At 45.5% G+C, this 17823-nt stretch overlaps 1 protein-coding gene across 3 annotated transcripts; it reads right to left on the bottom strand.

Annotated features, from left to right (window-relative positions):
- Positions 1-501: 501 nt before the first annotated feature.
- SLC25A44 (solute carrier family 25 member 44) lies at positions 502-17382 on the bottom strand. Of its 3 annotated transcripts, XR_014163704.1 has the most exons (6): positions 17153-17382; positions 12457-12577; positions 9511-10144; positions 6922-7044; positions 3275-4144; positions 502-819 (listed from the first exon to the last, which is right to left on the bottom strand). XR_014163704.1 is itself a non-coding variant. In XM_081892484.1 (5 exons), the coding sequence occupies exons 3-5, from the start codon at positions 10130-10132 to the stop codon at positions 3735-3737; spliced, it is 1155 nt and encodes a 384-aa protein (XP_081748610.1). In that variant the 5' UTR covers positions 10133-10144; positions 12457-12577; positions 16986-17075; the 3' UTR covers positions 3484-3734. The 3 variants fall into 3 exon arrangements, 2 of the variants coding, with proteins under 2 accessions (XP_081748610.1, XP_081748611.1); XM_081892484.1 differs by lacking the exons at positions 502-819; positions 17153-17382 and adding an exon at positions 16986-17075 and having other exon boundaries at positions 3484-4144; XM_081892485.1 differs by lacking the exon at positions 502-819 and having other exon boundaries at positions 3815-4144; positions 6922-7049.
- Between the last annotated feature and the right edge of the window lie 441 nt (positions 17383-17823).

The raw sequence follows: 17823 nt of genomic DNA, 5'->3' as shown, positions 1-17823 counted from the left end.
ATGGAACCTGTACACAGTGCAAAGGGTTAGGGAGTGTGCACACACAGGAAGCTGGAGAGATTTGTCTGACCTCACCACCACCCCATATAAACGGCAGTTATGCTAAAAAAGACCTCATTTTCATTTCCAGCTGCTCTAGTAGGGAAAGATCACTAAAAAGCAGAGCAAACTATCTTGTGGTGAATTCTGCTCATCCAAAGGCCATCTTTTCAGTGCCCAAGAATCTTCCAAATCCCCAGGCTAGCCTAGAAGCAGTTGGAAAGCCATTGTTTTAAAGCAGGAACAGGGAACATATGTCTGTCAAGATGTTATTGGATGTCAGCGCCAACCACCCTTGACCATAGGCCATGCTGGCCAAGGTTGATCAGCGTTGTCAGTTCAACAACATCTGGAGGGCAAAATATTTACCCACTCCTGATTTTGGAGCGTTTCATCCCTGTTGAGCGTAAAAGGTCATTTGTTTCCACATCATAAGCAAAAGAAGATTCACCAGGAAAAGGGTCAAATAAATAATAAAAACTTTAATTACACTTCAAAGACTTATTACAGTGCAAAATTGAAACCTGTTTTAATGTACACAAATACATTCAAACTCCATATTGAAACAGCAGGCACAGATATCAGAGATCGCTTGGAATTTTTTCCCATTTAGAGAAGACACGGACAGGCAAATCCTCACTTCTTGTGGCTGTCGAAGATTTCCTGTTGGCCCTACGCACCCATGCTCAGATCATGTTTGCTTCTGTTTTAAAGGTAGTCACTACAGCTTCCTCAGATCCGTTCAACGGAGCTCCCTACAGATTCTCTGTGTACTAAAGACTGGAAACAAAAATAATAATTCAGAGTATCATTGCACTTTAAAAAACAAAGTCAAGATAAAGAATGGAATGAGATTTCAGCCCAAAGTGGTTGTTTGTACTTGAGATATGCATAGGACCTCACCAGGAAAAACACATGCCACAAACCGTTCATCATTTAACCAGCACGAGGGATCGGCTACTCTATATACAATCCACGGATAAGGCTCCAAGCATTTTCATAAGGGTTGGTCGTATAGCAGGTGAACTGACATAAGTAACATACCACTGCAAAACCATCACAGCAGCTTTTCGAAGGGGTGGGGCATTAAACCATCCAACTCCCCTGAGATTATAATAATATTCCTTTGCCACTTTAGCTTAGAAGTAGGAGAGCCTAATGTTTTTTGGGACCCTCCAGGAGGCTGCAAAGTAGTAGTGGGTGTGGCACCCCACACTAGAGCACACACACTTGCATGCAAGCACGCAGGACATTGTGCCTACTTTATTTTATTCTTTTGCCACCAAAGGGGAAGAAAATTTTACTTGGTGGAGTACGTCAGGCCCCTGGATCAAGGGTTAGCCACCCCTTACGCAGAAAAAGCTAATCCACCACACCATCTAGGTGCTCTTAACACATCACCATGTAAACAACCTCCCATCAAAGACAATTGCAAAATGCAATGGAGGTTTATTGTGAAACTTAAAAATACAGAAAAGTGTACAAATTAAGAGAAAGAAATATGTTTTGACTGCTGCTCTTACAAAGGGAAGGGGAGTCAAAAATGCCTCCCACTTTGCAAAAATCAAATTCAACACAATTCCCGGCATGTTGGGGGTATTCTGCACAGTCAACACTACTCCTAGGCAGCCAAAATGTGGGCCTGGTTCTGCTTCCTGTGCATTTGCCGACTATGAAATAACCGTGCAGTATGAGGACTCCAAGGTCGCCTACTTTATTTGCTTTATTAAAACCCCGGGGGGGGGGGGGATCCTTCAGTCCTCCAACAGGTCACCACTGAAACCAACAGAAGCCCATGCCACACTCAAAGGCCTAGTTATAAGAGACTGAGTGGGGAACCTTATCTGGGCTGTACCATTTCAGATTCAGGAGGGGTTCACATGGACTGGTCCTCTATTAAAAAAAAGGGGGGAGTGACCACCCATTAAGAAGGAAGCTCAAGTAGCAAACTGACTTTCTATTGACAGGGTTTTGTGAGGTTTAAATATGGGGGGAAAGTCATATGAGCCTCCAACTGCACTACTACACCCCAGGCACATGTCTTACCGCCTCACTAAGAACTAAACCAAGTATATGGGGTACAAAACCTTATGGTGATAGGTCCAAGACTTTGCCTAATTACAGCTGATTTTGGCCAAGTTTGGGATATTTCATCCCTCTTACTTTCCTGCCCTTAAGTGGAAGGGGGTTGTTTGTCTAGTTCTACCCCCTGCCCCATCCCTTGTCTGGTACAGCACACCTCCCTGCCTCAGCCTGGGGTGCACTGAGGTTCAGGGGAGCAGGAAAGGCATCAGAAGAGGGTTGGGGAGGGACACACTGGCCCACATATTTGCTTCCAGGGCCCACAACATGCCAAAAAATTTCCACAGTACAGTGTTTATAGGGTTTACTTAAAGAACCTATAGAAACTTACAGGGTTTACTTATTTGTAGAGTACGAGGTCCATCTATAGCCCCTTTCTTGGTTCCTGATTATGGCACTAGAGTAAACTCTGATCCAAGTTAATATATATATATTTTAAAAAAAACATTGCTTACTTTAGAGAAAAGGTCCAAAGTGCAGAGAATATCACCTCCCCTGTATTGCTTCCAAAGATGCCCACCCCCGTAATCCATTTGAAAAGAAGTGAATTTACTTCCAACATGGCATTACCACCTCTACTCCCCAAACAGCAGCCTTTCACAGACTTACATGGCTACAAAAGCACTGTGGACATTGGGGAGCAAGGTAAAAAAAAAAAAATAACATGCAGAATCAGCACCAGTCACAATAGAGAAAATAGTGACAGAAACAAGATGGGAGGACAAAATGGAAAGACGCCCATCACTGGAAAGGGGGTTGCCTTGCTTCTCCTACTAGCCCAACAGCTGAAAGCTCTTAGATCGGAAACAGGAAGGCAAAGCAACTTCAAGGTGAAGCCAGACCTGCAAAGGGCTGCAGTCTCAACAGGCTGCCCTGCCCAGACAAAAGGAGAAGCTTCCACTCTTGCCCGCTGCAAAAGCAGGTGTAGAGCTCCTTCCCAGTTACTACACTTTCATGAAACACTCATTCAGTGATTGGGACATAGTTGTACAAAGATCAAAAAGGAAGTATTATACAACTTTTTTCAGCAAGATAATTATGTTCTGCCTTTCAGAAGAATCCTAAGGGGGGGGGGGAGCAGATTTCATTGTGCTTAAAAGGAAAGGGGAAACAATTTTAGGATAGGAATCTTCTTCCTTTTTTTAACACTCACATTTGCAAAGGCCACAGAATAAAGGGTGCGTCCTCCCCGAGAGGACTTTAATCCCAGAAGATGCATGCACGTACCAAAAGTACAACTGTGCACCACTACTGCTGCAGACTCTCAAAAGGAACGCCTTGCTTTTGGTATATCTCCCCGCTTTCAAATCTTAAATCTGTAGACGTTTTGGAGGGGTGTCTGAGGGGATATATATATATATATTTACTAATGACTTCTTTCCAGGAGGTGTGTACTGTTGCTGCTGCAAGTGGCAGTTTCTGCAGCTCACAGGTGGTGGCGGCAAATCGCACAAAGTCTTCCAAGGTAGGAATTTGGCAAAACAAAGAATAAAAACGCATTTTCAGAAGATTGTGTTGTTTTGCTTCATTCGTTTAGTTGTGGTGTTTCCTTTTAATTCAAAAAGGAATAAAGAAGAGGCGCAGGGGTTCCTTCACATATGAGCAAGGAGTTTTTACAGTAGGTGCTTTCTTTTACAGAATGCTGCAATCAATCCAAAGGGGTAGAGAAATACTGGGGAAGGGGACTTTTTATATACTGTCCTTTGCATTTCATCCTTCACTAACAAATACTTGTTAGAAAGCTCTCCGGGCTCCCTTTTTGGTGGCTTTTCAACCATGCCAATGGTCCAAGAGATTACAACCAAGTCTGACTCCCCCTTCCCCAGTTTTGCTACCAGTGCCTTGAGTCCACCAACTCTGGACGGAGGCTCAGTTTCTTCAGAGTCTCGTAGCCCACCACGATGACAATGGTGGAAGGGGTGGCTGAGATGATGCGGGCCGAGAGGCCTTTCATCAGGCCCCAGGGCCCTTCCTCTGCTACCAGCTGCTTGAAAGTGAGAACAATGGAGCTCTTGCCTTCCACCTGAGCGGGAGAAAAGAACAGCCACAAAGTCAGAGGTTCACATGGAAACAACACAGGATAAAAAACTGGACAAACCAAGCAAGCTTGTTTCCTCCTGTTCCAGAAGCTAGGAATCGAACCAAAGGATTCAAGTTACAAGAAAGGAGATTCCAACTAAACATCAGTTAAGAGCTTTCTGATGTTACGAGCTCTTTGACAGTGGAAAATACTCCCAAGAGTGGACTCTCCTTCCTTGGTGGTTTTTAAGCAGAAATTCAGTGGCCAACGGTCATGTATCATTTAGCTGAGATTCTTGCACTGAAGGGAGTAGAACTAGATGACCCTGGGGGTCCCATTAAGCTCTACAATTCTATGCTTCTACGACCCACCCCACCCATCAAAACAACCATATTCAATGCTAAGAAAAGCCCAAGATCCAGATACCATATTGGCCCAAATATAAGCCGCACCTGCAAATAAGCTGCACCTTTAAAATTCAATATAAAATTGGAAAGAAATAGAAACCGCGGTGGTGGCCAGATGGGCAAGAAGAGACATTCTGAGAGGGGGACGCAGCTCGCCTCTCGCACTACGTCAGACGGGGTGGGACAGCAAGTGCCAGTAGGGGCAGCTGTGGCAGCACTGCCATGCAATCCCCCTCTGCCTGCCCTGCTGCTGTTAATGGAGCCACGGGGTGCCCGCCCTACGTCCGGAGTGGCAAGCGGCGGGGCAGGCAGAGGGGGATCGCATGGCGGTGGCGTGGCAGCCCCCACTGGCACTCGCTGTCCCACTGCTCCCGGCACTGGGTGGGCAACAACCCCCCCCACAACAGCTGAGACGAACAGTGGGAAGCGCAAAGTGGCAACACCTGCCACCCCCGCTTGCCAGGACTCCAGCAGGAGTTAAAAGAGTTAAGGGCAGGGTTCACTATGTCTGTTTCAGCCAATTTTGGTAAGGTTGCGAATACAAGCCACACTTTAACTTTTCACAGTCAGAATTTTTTTGGGGGGGGGAGTGTGGCTTATATTTGGGGCAATACGGTAAGTTACAGAAACAATGGAATTGTGCCAAATTCATTCTCTTTTCAATGTTTTCATTGTATTTCTATTTTATTTACATATTATAAAGCAAGACTGCCTTTCACGCACAAGTAGCCAAGATAACACATGGCTACTTCAGAACCCTTAGCTATCAAGCTTTCAACAGCCTGGCCTGGGGCCCACAAAGTGTGGCTGGCCTAGATGTGCAGTTGCCAAGATACTGCCCTGTCACCTACAAGAGCCTGGGCCAACGTCATGTTTGCTTATTTGTTGTGTTACATACTGCTTTTCTGCATGGGCACCCAAGGAGGTTTACAATTCTATAATATTAAAACAACTTACATGAAAATTAAAGATGGCCCTATAGTGGCAGTGGGAGGGCAGCCTGACTGGAGCAGACCCTGATGCTGTGTTTCAGAAAGACTCAGGATTAATCAGAAATGCAGTGGTACAGCAGGGATGACTCTCCACCGCTCTCCCCAGATCAGGTGCTTTTCTACCTCACACTACATGCCTTGGAAGTACAGTATAAATCAGTTGAGCTTCAGTACTCTGGCAGAATTAAATGCCCAACCTGGCTGACTTGGGAGTTGTAGTCCAAAATATCTGGAGGGCACCAGGTTGGAAAAGGCTGCCCTAAACATTCAAACATACCTTCTGGAGGTGGTCTTGACACCAGCTTTGCCACTAAAGACCCAAGCAGCCGCAGAGCGCCTTTCATGAGTCAAGACTGCTGCACCACCCGCAACCACCACCTCAATAGAAATAGGCTGCCAAGAGCGATCCGTACTCTGGAAAACTGTAGGTTGAACTACCACACTGCATTATTTGAGGGTCTGCTGTTCTTGAAGATTCTGACTAGAAGCTGGAGTTAGTCCAAAATGCAGACACTAGAGGCTGCTGACTGGGACCAGCTAACAGAACCAAACTTCACCAGAGCCTCAGCATCCTTCCATTTCTGAGCAGGACTCAAAATGGTGAAATTTACCTGTAAAGTATGAGACCTGAATATATGGACAGGATCACAAAGCTGGAAAGTAATTTGAAGGTCATCTAGTTCAAGCACAGGAGAGGCCACCAAGGAACACCTAGTCTACCATGAGCCCCTGCCAAGATAATTTAAAACAATCATAGAATCATAGAGTTGGAAGAGACCAAAAGGGGCATCGAGTCCAACCCCCTGCCAAGCAGGAAACACCATCAGAGCACTCCTGACATATGGTTGTCAAGCCTCTGCTTAAAGACCTCCAAAGAAGGAGACTCCACCACACTCCTTGGCAGCAAATTCCACTGTCGAACAGCTCTTCCTGTCAGGAAGTTCTTCCTAATGTTTAGGTGGAATCTTCCTTCTTGAAGTTTGGATCTATTGCTCCGTGTCCGCTTCTCTGGAGCAGCAGAAAACAACCTTTCTCCCTCCTCTATGTGACATCCTTTTATATATTTGAACATGGCTATCATATCACCCCTTAACCTCCTCTTCTCCAGGCTAAACATGCCCAGCTCCCTTAGCCGTTCCTCATAAGGCATCGTTTCTAGGCCTTTGACCATTTTGGTTGCCCTCCTCTGGACACGTTCCAGTTTGTCAGTGTCCTTCTTGAACTGTGGTGCCCAGAACTGGACACAGTACTCCAGGTGAGGTCTGACCAGAGCAGAATACAGTGGCACTATTACTTCCCTTGATCTAGATGCTATACTCCTATTGATGCAGCCCAGAATTGCATTGGCTGGATGCTTTATTCGGCCGTAGGATGCTCTTACCTGCACGCGAGCCCGGATGACATCCATGGGGTTGGTGAGAGTGGAAGCTGTCGCAGCGGCCATTGGCCCAGATATGGCTTGGAGGAGTAAGTGTGGACAGTCCTTGGGTGTCAGGCTGGAAAGCTGTTCTGGAAAGAGGAGTGAGAGCCAGGTTATGTATAGCAACATATATGCTGTGCCATTTGTGCTTCCACAGTCAGGGGAAATCTACCTCACTGTGCTGGTGGTGAAGGCAGAGCACAGGGGAGGGCTGCTGCCTTCTGGTCCTAACTGGAAGCACCTGTTTGGTAGCTGCTGTTAGGGGGGGAAAGGCTGGGCTGGATGGAAAACTCAGATCCGGCAGGGATAGTCCGAAGTGACATTTTTCTGTTTTAGATTACTGGTGCTTTGCCAAATGTTTTCCAACTGCAACAGGAAAAGCATTTAAATAAAAAGGAAAGGCAGAACCCTTTAGTGGCTGGCTGTTTTATATGAACTTGTATCAAATGCTTTTTGTTTTTTCCTAATCCACACACAGGATAGTGAGACAGTATCATTATTAAGGCCAGTTTTAAAAACGGTAATCCCAGAGTAACATGCAAACTTTCATGTTCTCTCCCCCACTTTTAGTCAACAAAGAGCAGCCATTGTTTATTTATCGCAGGATGTCTTGCTGCAGTACGGGACTTGTGGGCCCCAGGCACAGCCTAACCTAATTAAATCTGCAAAATGCTTCTTCCTTTTCATCTCAAGACTGTCACAACTAGCAAACAGGAGCTACCATCATACCCAGCAATGTATTTTCTCTACCACCCTCTTCTATGTTGTTTCAGGGAAAGGGGGTTATACCCAGTACTTGGGTTGGAGAAGAGTTCCATAAAGCCTGAAAGGTTGCAGAATACATTGCAATTTTGGGGCTTATGCTAATCAGGAGTCTTCTTACTCACACCACAGGTTTTTTCCCCTGAAGGAGCAACATGGCCACTTGGCTTTTTGTATACATACCCTTACCTGCAATAGCCTTCTGTAGCAAAACCAGCTAATAGTCTTGAGCTTTCCTTGGCATTCACATTTCAGATGTGCACATGCATTCAACAGATAGCCTTTTCCAACATAAGCTCAAAACCAATTTTTGGGTGGGGGGAGGGGAACTAATATACAGCCTTTACACCAACTGGTTCCCAAGGTGGCTCAAATTATTTTTAAAAAAACATTTAAAGCCCAGTAAACAGGTTCACAAAGGCCTGTACACCTCTAGAAGGTATGGAATGTTGACAACAATTGAGCCTATAGGGATAAGTAATACTAACTCACCCCACTGTGAATTTGGAAGTTCCAGATCCAGACACAGAATGCCAAATAAAAGATCTCTTTCCTTCGCTGCTACCTTTGGAGATGGAGTGGGATATACTGCTGCCTAATCACCTATGCTAAAATCCTGGATTTCTCCATTATTTTCCATAGGCAGCTCTCACTTCTACCCCGGAGGAGGGGGGAAATGGATTGTGTCTGTGTGCGCAAAGGAACCAGACATCAGACACGACTGGTTGTCTATAAATTAAATTATGGTTGAGACACAGAAATGTTAAGTATCAACTGAAAAAGGAAAAGGAGAATGATGGAAGGCAGTGGGAGAGAGGTAGTTGGCTGACTCATCTCTACAACAGCTTGTACCTTTAGAAAAGGGGAGGAATAGGGTTAGGGGGCATAACTCCCTTCCCTGCAGTATGCGGGGAAAGTTAAGAGAAAAGGTTAAAAGGGCATATTTTCTCTTTCACCTCAGACAAGCCTATATAGCATTTAATTACTCAGGTTTGGGGCTGGCAGCCAGCCCTTCACCTAATCCCTCTAGAGTTATACAACACAGCAGAGGCTGTGACCCTTTCCCACTTCCTGAAACTCCGCTGCAAGAGGCCTCAACAGTGCTACAAGGCTCTTGTTTGAAATTGGGAGGAGCCTCGTATGGGACAATGCCTCTTACAGCAACATTTTGTTGCAGGTCTTACTTGTAAAAGCAACTTAAATTCATGCAACCCCCCCCACCACCAACAATAAAAAAGAGCTCAGCAAGTAACATAGGGGTTGCGACCCAGGATGTGTCTTCTTAGCAACTTATTCTTGTAATTTTTAAGTTGTTTAAAGCTGTTTTTAACATTGCACAATATTGTGTTTTAATATTAATGTTGTGCTTTAATTGCTGTAACCTGCCCTGGAAACTTAAGGTGAAGAGCAGATAATAACACCGTAATAATAAATGAATGATGGTTTGAGTTGACAATAGATGCTTTCAGTCGTAAAAGAGAAAAATGAGATGCTTGCCAAACACATCTGGGGAAGGAGTTCCACAATCTCTGAACTAAATTGGGTTCTGGTTCCTAAAAGGTTCTGGTTTCAGTCACCACTACTGACGCCATCTCAGAAGGTAGGAGGCAGCTGGGAGCAGGGGCCAGATTGGCATTCTTAACATTTGGACTGGGGTTTGTATGGGAGCAGTTCCTGCAGTTCCTCTGGTCCCAGCCTGCATAGAGCTTGCAAAGGCAGAGGGTGAGTTCTGATCACTACCAGAGAAACGAACAGAAGGGAAGTCCAAAGACTGCTTTGGTTTCTCACCTGCATAGAAATGGTAGAAGGGCCACCAGACGGCGCTGTTGGGAATGTAAGTGAGTAGGGAGGCCACATAGCCCCTGTAGAACCCCCTCAGCCCGTCGGCCTTGAAGATCTGCGCGATGATGTCCCGCGTTTGTCCGAAGACCGGGAACCGTTTCCCCTCGTGGGTCTGCACTCTGAACCGGCCCATGGTCTCGCCTTTCCGTTGCATCATCAAATGCTGGGAGATCACATCGATGGGCACCGTGATGCTCTGGGCCACGAGGGAGGCTGAGCCACCGGCCAACAGAGACTTGACTGCGTTACTGCTGGTGTACTGAGAGAAGTACTTGCGAGTGAGCTCGTACGTCGTCACGTAGCACTGGCCTGAGATCAGGGTGAAGGTGTTGACCAAGAAGCCCCGGTAGAGCCCAGCTGCCCCTTCTGCCCGCAGGATCTTGACAAAGGCGTCAAAGGTCCCATTGTAGAGGCTCTTTCCCTTCTGGACCTGCAGCCGCGTCCGGATAAGCGTGAAGGGGTACACACTGACCCGGATCATCATGGTCATGCAGACGCCAAAGACGTAGAATTTCTTCTTGTCCAGGTGCTCCCACTCAATGATCTGGATGTTGCGCTTGTCCTCCATGGCTGACGCCCCCTAGAAATGAGGCAGAAAGGACACACTGATTATTCCTAGACAAACTGCTCCTTTGGGATTAAGACTCAGCTGCCCAAACCTGCCCACGGTATTTAATCAACCATCAGCCAGGCCTCACAGCAGCTTTCGTCAAACCAATGCCCTCCAAATGTTTAGGACTGGCTATTTTGGATCATAACTCCCATCAGTCTCAGCCAGCACAACCTCTCAAACTCACATGGAGTTTGTGCTGTGAGCCAATTCTAGAAGTCCATGGAAAGCAATTCTACAGAATATTAGCTCTCAAAAGGTTTTGATTAGGATTGCCACCCAATTAAAAGAAATTGCTGCTGATTTATAATTATATGAATGTTATCAAGTCTCCATAAATTTGCAGATGATAGCAGTTGTGACAAAGGCACTCTCTTCCAGTTTCAGATTATGTATTCACAGGCCCTAACAGGCAGATGGGCATTCCCTCCTATAAGAGAAGTAGGAATGCCTCTAAGATGGCATACATCACTTGGTTTTGCTAGCTCCTTTAAATTGTGTGAAAGATACTGAAAAAAATCTGCCACCCAGTTGAGGGCATATTTTAAATAAAACAAATTGATTAATCAGCTGAGCACCATATAACCTGGTTGCCATCCTTTGCAGTTCCTAGGTGCTGCAATATTTTATAGTGTCCACTTGATTTCTATGATTTTCAGTGGTGGTGCAGCAGCAGTAATGGTGAGAACCTCAGCTATTTGCACAACCACCACCTTTCACCAGAAAAAATATGAATTATGCAAAACAAGATTTCTCTGCAAACTGGCCTAATTCACATAATAGATACAACTTGCAGTATTTCTTTTCAGTACAGTCTCAAGCAGATTCCAAATGCTACAGCATTCTTAAAGGTTTTGCTTTTCCTTTTCTTTTCTTTTTTTTTTTGCTTCTCAAGCCACAAAAAACCTCACACATTTGCCTTTTGAGAAGACAGGGCCAAACTATATAAACTAGTAGTCAGTATTTTCTCAGAATGTTTCATTCCATTTCTTACTCCTTTAGAGCAGCAATGGAAGTCTCAGGAGCAACTGTGTCCATACTGCTTCTGAGTTCACAACACAACCTTAAACTGGCTCTTCTAGAAAACCTGCCCATTTGCTGGGAAGAAAGCCAAGGTCTCTTTCCTGACAGCTTTCCCAGATTGAAAGGAAACTGGGCGGGTCCATGTTCAGGTTTTACCTGTGTAGCTCAGATAAATTCATTTTATTCTCTAGACCAGCCTTTGCAAACCTGATGCCCTCCAGATGACTCAGTTTTGACAATTCTCCCAAACCAGTTTGGAGATGTGGGAATGTGACATAAGCTCCTGTCTTTGATTCCCTCTTTCTGGCAAGGACTCCAGTTCCCTTCTTCCATTTCCAAGTATTTTCTAGCCATTTTTTGCTACAATGTCCAGTGCCCTGACCTTTAAAACAAGGGTTTCCAACCAGGGATTGGAGGCAAGTGCTACCTCTACTTCAGACAACACAACAAACTATTAACAGAAGAAACTTGGGAATGGAGGAATCAGTGAGCACAAGGGGAGAAGCATGCACACACATCTGAAGCACGTTCCAGATCTTCTAAGGCTCCAATAGTAGCTCTGCTTAACTGGGAGTAAGTTCCACAAAGTTCAGCGGCATTTACCTCTGATTTGACATGTGCTGAAAGCCATGATTTGGGGAATTAGAATATGATGTCTGAACTCGGGTAATGATGGGAGGACTATGCCAATACATTTGATGTAAAGTTCATCACTTTTTAAAAAATGCTGATAATTTTGCAAGCAAAATATTCAAATTCTGAAAATGGAGTGTGCTGTATCAATCAGGCACAGCTACTTAATCTGCAGGGCTATCAGGGCTGCACTTCCAAAATGCCATGGTGTAATTGCAGAATTTTATTTTTTATTTTTGGCATCAGAAATATCCCAACAAACACAAGGACTAGGAATCAGCATAAACTAAAAGAACATAAAGACACTAAAAGTTAATGGCAGCTTTCAGTACAAATTGACCTCAATGTCCTTTTTCAACAAGCTATTAGGAATGGGAATTGGGCATGCCACGTAGTAGTGGCCCCTTTCTTATATTGATGATTGTTCCAAAAAGTGAGGCTGGGAGACCATTCCCCTGCTGGACTTTATTTCGGCTCTTTGGCTTGCCTGCTGCCTGAACCGAGTCATTCTCAAGCAGCACAAAATTCTGGATGAAGAGATGTTTATTTATTGGATTTATATATCTCCCTTCTTCCCAACAGAACTCATCTAAGGAGAGGCAAAAAATGTAGCTACTAAATTGTACCTTTTACTGAACATGTAGTGCAGGAGGATTTGTGGGCAAAGATGAGATCCTCTCCCCATGCATGTTGAGTTCCCAGCTATTGCCAAACTGTCAGAGTTCTTCCCTTCCTGACACCAACCTTCTGTAAAGTAAAGAGAACAGATTATATTTCATAATAAGCGCTATGTGTTAACAGGGGATGGAGGTAAGGCAGAGAAGAGAGCTATGGCGACCAGCATGGCAAGAATCTCACCCCACTATAGATGATATGCTCTCTACCATTTATTCCTTTGCAAAACCTAAAATATTGTAGGTTTTGCTCTACAATCCTGAAGACTAGAAACCTGATTTTAAATGACAGCTGAAATTCTCAGAAATCTGCAGAAGCAACCCCATTCTGATATTCAGTTCTACATTCCATCTCAGCTGCACAGACCGAAGTCCATCCACAGGGCAAATTCTGCGGATGGAAGAGGGAGCTTCCTCAAGTCACATTTTTCTTTGACCATCGTGCTCCTCTCCTTCACATCTCTAACCAAGAAAATGTGTCCTATTCAGTCATTTATAGCTGTGTGCATAGGAATGCAAGAAGCTGGCTTATGCCAAGCCAGATCAATGTCCATTTTGCCCATTAGGATCTATTCTGATAGGCAGCGGCTTGCCAAGGCTCAAGGTCCTCCCCAGCTCCAGCAGAAGCTCTTAAAGTTACTAAGATTTCCTTCATTGGCAGGGGTTGACCTTTGAACCCCTTCCAGTTCAATGATTCTGGAATGAAAAAAGTGAAGAGGTGTCAAGTGGAATTAGACCCTCCACAGCAGGGCTGATGAAAGCCTGGCTTCCTATCTCTCCCTCTGCTGCGACCAAATAGGATGGAAAATGCTCCCTGAAAATAGGAAATTAATTAAGCCACCAGGGAATAGGTTCTAGTTCAACCAAGGCCTTTTCCCTACTCTGCTGATTTTCTATTTTCAGGCAGCTTTAAAATACACCCCCCAACACACACACTCTCTTCCACCTGCTGCAGATGAAGGCTAGCCTAAACGTCATTTGAAGCGCAAAATATGGCAAATTTACAAATAAGTCTTCAGATTATTAGCTTATTTTTTTTACTAACCTGTTCTTCCAAAATTGCAAATGTAAATTGTGGACCAGCAGCTAGCAAATACTGTAGACCAATAACTTGTGTCAATACATTTTAAGTGAGACCTGGCCTCTGTGGGCAGCACTTAGGAGGTGTAAGGAGAGCAACAAAGAGGTTAAGACATAAGATGCACACAAGACCATACAGCTGCCTTTCTCAACCTGTGGGTCCCCAGATTTTGTTGAACTACAACTCTCATCACCCCTAGCAAGGCCAGAGCTCAGGGATGATGGGAGTTGTAGTCCAACATCATCTGGGGACCCACCGGTTGAGAACCGCTGCCATAAGGGCTAATGACCCTGATAATAAAATCTATTGGCTTATTCATCTGAAATGGTTAGAATCCTCCACAAACTCAGAAATCCTATTCTCCCACATCTTCCTTCCCACCTTGTAAGATTCACTGATGTAGCCTTGCACTTTGTTTACAAATCAGCTGAGATGCAGTTTCCTTAGTGGTGGCTCCTACATGGTAGAAATCCACTTCTTAGCCAAACTCTAAGAAGGGAGTCTTTCTAATCCACCAGTGGCCAGCTGGATGCTTTTAGGTTCCATACCCCAGGGCTATTCTTGAAGATGGTTGGGAAGCTGTAGCTCATGCAGAATGTAGCTGTCATGTCGTTATGCACCACAGCAAGTTAGAGATAATACGCCACTGGTACTTAAAGCCCTGAAGAGCTTGAGACTCAAGTATTTAAAGGAAAACTTTCCTCAGTACTTGCCACCAAGAAGATGCTTCAAGATTATCAAGGGAGGACCTGCTCACGGTCCCCCTGACAGGTATGGCCTGTAGGGTGGTGACACAAAGTAAGACCTTTGTGGTGGTAGCAGTGCCCCAGTTGTGAATTCCCTTCCTGTGGAGATCAGTTGTCCCTCCTGTTATTCTCATACATAGCTGGAGTGGAGCTCAATAGTCTTAAGTATCACTGTCTGCTGAACTTTATGAACTTGGCTAACTCTCTAAAGCTATCTGAGGTCGTGACCATCACCATTTCTTAAACATTTCTCACCATCCCCATTCTCTACAGCCTGCTGGCTTATATATAGCCATCTGCATTTCTTATTTTTAAGATAGTGTTGCATTTTATTTGTTGATATTTTCAGTTCCTTTTTGTTAGTTTCTGGTATTTAATTTTTTGAATGCTGCTTTGCATATAATTCTTCTATTAAAAGCGGGCTAAGAAATCCAGTTTTGCTTTTTTTTAAGGGAGATGTTTCACTTCAGCAGTATAAACAAGCCCAAGTTTATAAAAAGCTGCAGCTCTCTTTAAACGTGATTCTTTGGCCAATGAAGTTGGGGCTTTTGTGCTCTAGTGGAGAAAAAAAAGACAAGGCTCTGGAACTTGCCCAGAACAGGAGCTGAGCAAGGGCCCACCCCACTTGACACAGTTCTCGAGGGACAGTAAGAAGTCAAACAACTGGGAAGGCAGCAGGCACTGCTAATTTTAATTCTGAACTCATCTCTGCAAAGGCTAAAGGAACTTAGGGTAGCCAAGTAGTTTAACATTTACGTAGCTTCTTTCCCCAAAACAAGAAACAAATATTGTGGTGTTAGTAGCTGGAGCCTTTCTACAATGCACCTACTTCAACATCTCCCTCCACCACCCCGTTCACAGTGGGGGGAACCAAGTCCTACCATGGAACAAGGCCATGGCTTGCAAGTCTGCAGAGTCACGTGATTACACAGAAAAACTGAGAAGAAGAGAGTCAGGTATTGTGAATTCTAGAGTAGATGTTGGAGGACATGCTAAATATATCAGTACAAATCACAAAGCAAAATTCCACAAAGCAGGACCAAAGTACCAAGATTCACATAACACTCTGCAGAGTGCTATAGAAATACAATCCCAGCACACTGCTGTATGTGGAATTAGCATAAATATTATCTAATCTGTCCGCTCAACTCCTGTGCTCATTTCTACATATTTCGAAACCCACAAAGCCCAATGCAGCAACTCTTGCAACCTATTGTTGCCCTCTTGCAACCCTCTTGCAACCTATTGTGGGTTGCCTGGAATGGTTGTTTACTCTCTCTCTCATCACATTTGGTGGTAGGCAGCAGAACCAGGAGTATGACTGTGGCTCCAAGGTGCCACCATAAATGGCTGGCGGTCTGTGTTTCGCTCGGCAGGTTGTAATTTTGGCAGGTATGCTCAAGTCTTTGACACCGCTTTCACCTCTTTATATCCATGAACTAGAAACTTATTTAGGAGAAAAAGAAAGGGCTTCCAGGTGACAAACGCCAAGGTTTATCACCATGCAGCAGACACATGGTTGTGTGAAAAAATAAGCTGGGGAAATTTATGGACAACCGATATCAGCACCTATGAGGCTGAGTACCAACAGGCATATATGACACCTCAGAGGACTTCCCTGGTGCCTGGAGGTTCCCTTCTCTCCCCACCCCCACCCCTGAAATCAGCCTTGAAAGACCTATTCTACTATAGCCAATAGAGGAGATTGCAGGCGTGGAGGTACCTGCAAGTTTCTCTGGTTGAAATGGGCCCCAAAAGGTTGGCAACCCCTGTGCTCCAGAAGCAACTTCTATCCTTATACAATCTACAAGACTGCACTAGCATCCTTCTCATATCCTCTTCCTCCCACCCAAAGCCTTACATAATTTCATCTCCACAGTCTATGAGCCCCAATAGTACCTTTAGCATGCTCCTACCCACGTGCTCAACAAATTCTAGTCTGCTTCATAGCTCCTCCATAAACTAGTGCAGAGTTCCCAATGAACCCACCTTGGTCCCCTGCCTGCTCCCCCAAATACTCTTTTTAATATGCCCCAAATCCTCTTTCTCCTGCTCCAAATCTGCAGCCCACATCCCTATTCCCACCCCTCTTCTTCCAAGCCCCTTGTAGCATTTTTGTTTTCCACTTTTGACACTTGAGATGTACAGTATATTTTTGTGACCAACCTTGCTTTTGTAATTTTGAACTGGTTTTTTTATATTAAAAAAGTTTCGTGTTTTTGTTGCACGTTAATGTTGTGCTTTCATATTAATGTTGTGTTTTAATAGTTGTAACCTGCCCTGGAAACTTAGTATTTATTACTATAATACTTTGTTGACCGCCCTTCACCCTATTTCCTCTCCACTCTCCCCCCCCCCCAGGTAATCTGCCTCACAGGAACAAGCCTACTCCCCACAACGTTACCTCTTCCCTATGGGGTGCTTTGGCCCTTTCCCCTTCACATGACCTCCTCACCCCAATAGGAGTCCATCCCCATTGTAATCAACGCTCTCATAAACCTTATAACATAGACACCACCCCCGGCCAGAAACACACATAATACAACACTCAGCTGTTTCTGTTTTTAGTCCCACCAGGGGGGAAAAGGCGGGGTATAAATAAATTAATAAAATATCGTGGGCCCTTCCCCCAATTCTGAACACACCACACATACCTGCTCCCCTCCCTACAAACGAATCTCGGGGGGCCCGGCTCTTCGTGTCCCTAAACATCAGCTCCCGCTTTCATCACGCACCTTGCACCCCCACCCCACGAGCCCCCCATAGAAGGTGCTTAGGCCCCTCCTCCTTTCATAGGCCCCGCCCCGCGCCCCTCACTCACCTCCTGGCGGCGGTTGGGCGTCCGCCGTCCCGTCCCCTGAGGAGCCACTCTCTTCCTGGCCCCAGGCAGCGGCCCCGGCCCCAGCGCGCCCCCTAGCAGGCTGCCTCGCGCTCGACCCCCGCTCCGGCTCTGCCTCCTCGGCTTCTCCTCACGGTGTCCGGGCGAAACCCTCGGGCCAAGGGGCGGGGCCTCTCGGCCACCCGCCCGAGCCAGTCACCGAGCGGCAATCGTCCCTCGCGCTCCAGCCCCCATCTTACTTCCTGGCTAACCGAGGCCTCCTGGTCGGCTTCATCTTACTCCGCTTGCGCTCGCCTCGCTGCCAGTGACAAAGATGGAAGCGGCGGGACGGCGGGAAGGGAGCGCACGACGAATTAAAGAGCGCATGGAGGCGGAAGGGAGGAGCATGGAGTTTCGAAATACTAGAGTGGTACTTCCGGTGAAAGACACGGCGATTCACTAGGGTTTATAGTACTGTAGTTATTTTGAATTTGCGCTTTTCAGATTCGAGTAGGTTTTCTGACATCCGGATTTTTTGGGACTTTATATGCCCCCCACTGTGAAGGCGCTGCCTTTATTTAGCCAACAAAATTGTCACAAAACACCACATAAATATATAGGGTTAAAATACTCTATAATCCACCCATCCCTGAAAATGGGTTCAGGGTTCCAAT

This window comes from Podarcis melisellensis (genome assembly GCF_964234715.1).
Source record: "Podarcis melisellensis genome assembly, chromosome: 16".
In the NCBI taxonomy this organism is placed as follows: domain Eukaryota; kingdom Metazoa; phylum Chordata; class Lepidosauria; order Squamata; family Lacertidae; genus Podarcis; species Podarcis melisellensis.
Note: the sequence above shows the minus strand (reverse complement) of the source record. Positions and strands in the feature narration are given on the sequence as shown.

Excerpts from the sequence above, each read along its gene's own strand:
- SLC25A44 (XM_081892484.1), bottom strand. The coding sequence starts at position 10,132 with ATGGAGGACAAGCGCAACATCCAGATCATTGAGTGGGAGCACCTGGAC. Across the intron at positions 7,045-9,510 it reads CTTCTACCATTTCTATGCAG|CTTTCCAGCCTGACACCCAA; the intron begins GTGAGAAACCAA and ends TTTCCAGAACAG. Across the intron at positions 4,145-6,921 it reads TCATCCGGGCTCGCGTGCAG|GTGGAAGGCAAGAGCTCCAT; the intron begins GTAAGAGCATCC and ends TCTCCCGCTCAG.